The sequence below is a fragment of the Triticum dicoccoides genome, chromosome 5B, assembly GCF_002162155.2.
Source record: "Triticum dicoccoides isolate Atlit2015 ecotype Zavitan chromosome 5B, WEW_v2.0, whole genome shotgun sequence".
NCBI classification, from domain to species: domain Eukaryota; kingdom Viridiplantae; phylum Streptophyta; class Magnoliopsida; order Poales; family Poaceae; genus Triticum; species Triticum dicoccoides.
Window position 1 is genome coordinate 6,445,196 of NC_041389.1, and position 2,707 is coordinate 6,447,902.

Sequence of the window (2,707 nt, forward strand, 5' to 3'; positions counted from 1 at the left end):
GTCCCATTATATGTCTTATTAAAACGTAATTTCTTTTATTACATAACAGTACATATTTTACTATCTCACTAGTCCCACTAATAATACGATTCAGTTTCTTCAGATGGATGATCAAGGCAGGATGATAGACTTTGGTATTCAAGGCCATGAGTTCAGTCAAAGGACTACAATACCTTGTCCAAATATTGGTCACCATCAGGACAATGGTACAATTTCTCTTATTCTTATTCAATTTAATATGGTAAAATTTAATCATGGAAACACAATTGCATAATGTTCAATATATTCAAGGACTTGATGACCTGGAGTTTACTCAAGGAGCTACAGGACACCAAACAAATATTGGTCAGGACAATGGTATTGATTCTCTTATTCTTGGTTAAGTTAATTTGGTGAAATTAATACGGAAGCACAACAGCATAATATTTTGTGTATTTCAGGACTTGATGACTTGGAGTTCAGTCAAAGGATCATAGGACGCCGTCCTAATTTTGGTACGCTGCAGCGTTGTGATGACCTCGACTTTGACCAAAGGAGTGCAAGGCAGCATGAGGATAGTGGTACAAAATCTCTTAATCTCAGTCTTGTTAATGTGGTGAATTACTGAAATTTAATCATGGAAGCACAATTGCATATTATGTAATATAGCTCTTTGCTTTGCAGTTTCAAAGTCCAAGAAGAGTCTTCCTAGAGCCAAGTGGAGTCACCAAATGAAGCTATATCTTATTCAACAGCTGAAAGATTTTAATGTCCCAGGTTATAGAACTCAGAATGCATGGAGTAAAGAGGCATGGAATAAGATTGTGGATAACATAAACAAAAAGTTTGGCTTGTCACTAGATGTTAAAAAAGTGAAACAAAAGGAACAGGATCTGAAGAAAGACTTCCGCACTGTGAAAGAGTTGGCAGCTGAGAGTGGCTTTGGTTGGGACCGTATCGGAATGAAAGTTGTTGCCCCAGATGCCGTTTGGGAATCATTTGCGGAGCGTCGTAACACGGATGCACTCATATGGAGAGACAAGCACTTTCCATATTATGATGATTTATTTGCATTGTATGAAGGTAAGCTATAACATTGTATGGAGAGACAAACACTTTCTGTGTTGTAAGCATGTTCTCACTAGTTTTTAATTATCTCCAGGACGGTATGCTGAAGGAAGGAATAGGCGTGGCATGGACTATTATGCAGATAGGGATAAAGAACCATCACAAACCAAATTTGCAGAATCACAAGGGACCAATGATTATGATGGATCACCCTCACCTAATATAAATGCTGCTGATTTTCCCATTGAAGAAGAAGGTGAGAAAGACACTTCTGATTTTCCCCAGCAGCAATGCCCATCAAGGCGCTCCACACAAATGAATTCTCAGTTTGTGAAAACACCGGAAATGTGTGGAGCAAGACCCACAAAGAGGCAGAAAAATAGTGATTTTCAAGAGAAGTACTTGAAGCTCAAGAAAGAAGAAATTGAACGGTTTGCAGCTATTGAGGAGAAGAAGCTTGAGGATCCCTATAGCATCAGTAGGTGTGTCACAACACTTGAACGTCTACCTGGTCTACAAATGGCTGATATGGTGATGGCTGCTGATATCTTCAAAAGCAAGGAGAATAGAGAGCTTTTCCTATCGTTTTCTACGGATGAACCAAGGTTAGCCTGGCTCAAAAGGCAGATTGGGCATATCTAAACATATTACTTGCAGGCTGCTAGGTAGTATTTTGGCATAGCACTTAAGATGCGTGGAGTCTTTTGTTGGACGCAAACAAAGTGTGTGGCTAGCTAGGTTGTATTTTGGTAGAATTACTTGAAGTAGAAAGCTGAACTAGGGAGTAGAAGTACATGGCTGGGTAATATTTTGGTAGAACTACTTGCTGCAGAAAATGAAAGAGCAAGCATGTAGTAGTTGCAGAAAACGAACATGGCATCTAGTACTTTGCTTTAATGAATATTACAATTTCGACATGCCATAATCTTGGTTTGCAGTACATTTTTTTGCCATACATTTGTTTGCGGTACACGTTACAATGCATATATCAAGCTCTTCTTGCAATATAGTCCTCCCACAGTTTATCTGCTATATAATCCCGTAGGTGGTTTCCTGCTTCTCTTGTGTTATTGAATGCTCCAACATCACTAGTGTAGTTTTCATCTCCCGTGGGCACGTCCACAATTAGATGTGGGTCAATATCTGGAGTGTCATTGTTGAGCCATGAGACATCTCCATCATGAAGCCGAATGAAATTATGTAGGACACAACATGCCGTTGATATGTCAACTTGTTTGCCGGGGGAATAGTGTGTAGCAACTTTCAGAACTGGAAATCTCTTTTTCACTATGCCAATAATTCTCTATATGATTCCGTAATTGTGCATGGCGAAGGTTGAATAGTTCTCTACGATTCCGCGGCCTTTAACGTACTTGTGCTTGTTCTTGCAAATGGTATCTAGTTCCACGGTATGGGGCAAGAAACTGTGGTGTGTTTGCATAGCCCGCATCTACAAGATAATATTTACCATGAGGTACCTGAAATCCATGGTTAAGTGCATCTTGGAGAACCCTTGCATCCGAGGCTGATCCTTCCCAGCCAGGATGCACATGCACAAACCTCAAATCAAAGTCACATGCAACCATAACATTTTGTGTGATTGTTTGCTTTCTGTTTCGATATGGCTCTTGTTCATGTGGTGAGATAGTCATTGGAATAT

The 2,707-nt window shown here is 39.7% G+C and overlaps 1 protein-coding gene across 1 annotated transcript in view; it reads left to right on the forward strand.

Moving 5' to 3' along the window:
- The window catches only part of LOC119306999 (uncharacterized protein At2g29880-like), a 5,369-nt gene extending 3,595 nt beyond the window's left edge, over positions 1–1,774 (forward strand). The window contains exons 2-6 of the mRNA XM_037583080.1: positions 95–206; positions 292–357; positions 441–560; positions 664–1,062; positions 1,142–1,774. Of these exons, the coding sequence (XP_037438977.1) occupies positions 95–206; positions 292–357; positions 441–560; positions 664–1,062; positions 1,142–1,689 (1,245 nt within the window). The 3' untranslated portion in view covers positions 1,690–1,774. The remainder of the gene's footprint in view (positions 1–94; positions 207–291; positions 358–440; positions 561–663; positions 1,063–1,141) is intronic.
- Positions 1,775–2,707: the final 933 nt, after the last annotated feature.